At 53.6% G+C, this 1,693-nt stretch overlaps 1 protein-coding gene across 1 annotated transcript in view; it reads left to right on the top strand.

Moving 5' to 3' along the window:
* PTSG_07003 (uncharacterized protein) overlaps positions 1 to 1,693 on the top strand; it is a 10,553-nt gene that overhangs the window by 3,334 nt on the left and 5,526 nt on the right. Inside the window, exons 9-13 of the mRNA XM_004992354.1 lie at positions 108 to 209; positions 448 to 525; positions 734 to 852; positions 1,041 to 1,136; positions 1,280 to 1,358. Of these exons, the coding sequence (XP_004992411.1) occupies positions 108 to 209; positions 448 to 525; positions 734 to 852; positions 1,041 to 1,136; positions 1,280 to 1,358 (474 nt within the window). The remainder of the gene's footprint in view (positions 1 to 107; positions 210 to 447; positions 526 to 733; positions 853 to 1,040; positions 1,137 to 1,279; positions 1,359 to 1,693) is intronic.

Here is a 1,693-nt window from a genome sequence, read left to right on the forward strand (position 1 = left end):
CACACACACACACACACACACACACACACACACACACACACACACACACACACACACACACACACACACACACACACACACACACACACACACACACATTGGTGCAGAGCCAACAAACGCCGCTGGAGGCCGGAAACAGCACGGCATACGACCTCGCCCTCAAGGCCCTGCGCACCGTGGCTAACTGGACACTGGCCATCTTGGAGCAGGTGGGCCTGTATGTTTACCGTAACACCCCCTTTTGACCCTCGCTTGCAGCGTTTACTGTACATTCGTCGCATGCGAGTCGGTTGGATGCATACGTGTCAGACACACACACACACAGACACACACACAGACACAGACACACACACACACAGACACACACACACACACACACACACACACACACACACACACGATGCAACGCCCGTTGCCGCTTGCTCACACCAACGCAACTCTCCACAGGCTGCTTGGAAGTATGCACATCCCACAGATGAATACATCAACCGCGAGTGTCCTGCAGGCTGCACCCCTTACGAGAAGGTCAGTCACGCTGCGACATTGAGTTGAGCTTGGTGCCAAACATACACACACATCTCCTCCTGTCCTCTTCAGTAACACAAATCATTCTACGGCAGGAACATGTGTTGTGTCCCCTCGTCCCTCTGTTTCGTCTGCGTTTGACACAACCGCATGTACTACCTCCGTCCCACCCACCATCACATCACACTCATAATTTGCTCCACTTCAGGCTGTTCGCTACAACTACTCGCGCACGGAGCGCCTGGCCATGATTGAGGTGCTGGCCATGATCAAGGACGTGCAGGGGCAGCTCGACTCCATGGCTTCGCTTCTCGTCCCAGAGATCAAGTGCGCGAATGCATGTATCGTGTTGTTTGTGTGCGCGTTGTGTGCGGCGTGAGCGTATGCTTGATTCATGCGTCTGTACACGTACGTGTGCGAATAGTGTTGCCACTGTCCCGAAACCCACTCGAATTCACAACATACACACACATACACACACACGCACGCACACGTGTGCACGTTGCCCTCGACAGCACGTTCATCCACCACCAGGTGCAGGCTGTTGTTCATGGCGTCTTCCAGCCTCTTCTGCAGCACGCGAACAAGAAGAAACGCAGAGAAGCATCCAGGTCTGTTTTCGATCAGGGCGACGAATGCGCACACAAGCACGCATGATTTCCGGTGTAATTTGCTGTTTGTTGTCATTTTAACATTGCACTCATCCATTTGTGTTATGCTTTTGCATTGTCTTGCTGTTGCTTGTTGCGTTCAGGGTTCTCCCTGGTCTGGTCAACATGGTCTCTGACCTCGAAGTTTCGCTCTCCGCTGCTGCTGCTGCCGCCCACCACCAGGTGTGTGTGTGTGTGTGTGTGTGTGTGTGTGTGTGTGTGTGTGTGTGTGTGTGTGTGTGTGTGTGTGTGTGTGTGTGTGTGTGTGTGAAGGGGAAGGTGTGGATCTTGCGTGCAGAGAGGTTTGCAGAGGGGCGGGCGACGGTGTCGCGGACACAGCTCCACCCAAGACTCGTCAGCACCGCAAGCTCAAGCGGATCACCAACCAGCTCTTTCTCAACCTCAACTGCGTGTGTGTGTGTGTGTGAGTGAGTGTGTGTGTGTGTGTGAGTCATGACTCAGTGACTGAATGAGTGACTGAGTGAGTGAGTGTGTGTGTCTGATGACTGAGTCAGTCT

Source organism: Salpingoeca rosetta (genome assembly GCF_000188695.1).
Source record: "Salpingoeca rosetta unplaced genomic scaffold supercont1.16, whole genome shotgun sequence".
NCBI lineage: Eukaryota > Choanoflagellata > Craspedida > Salpingoecidae > Salpingoeca > Salpingoeca rosetta.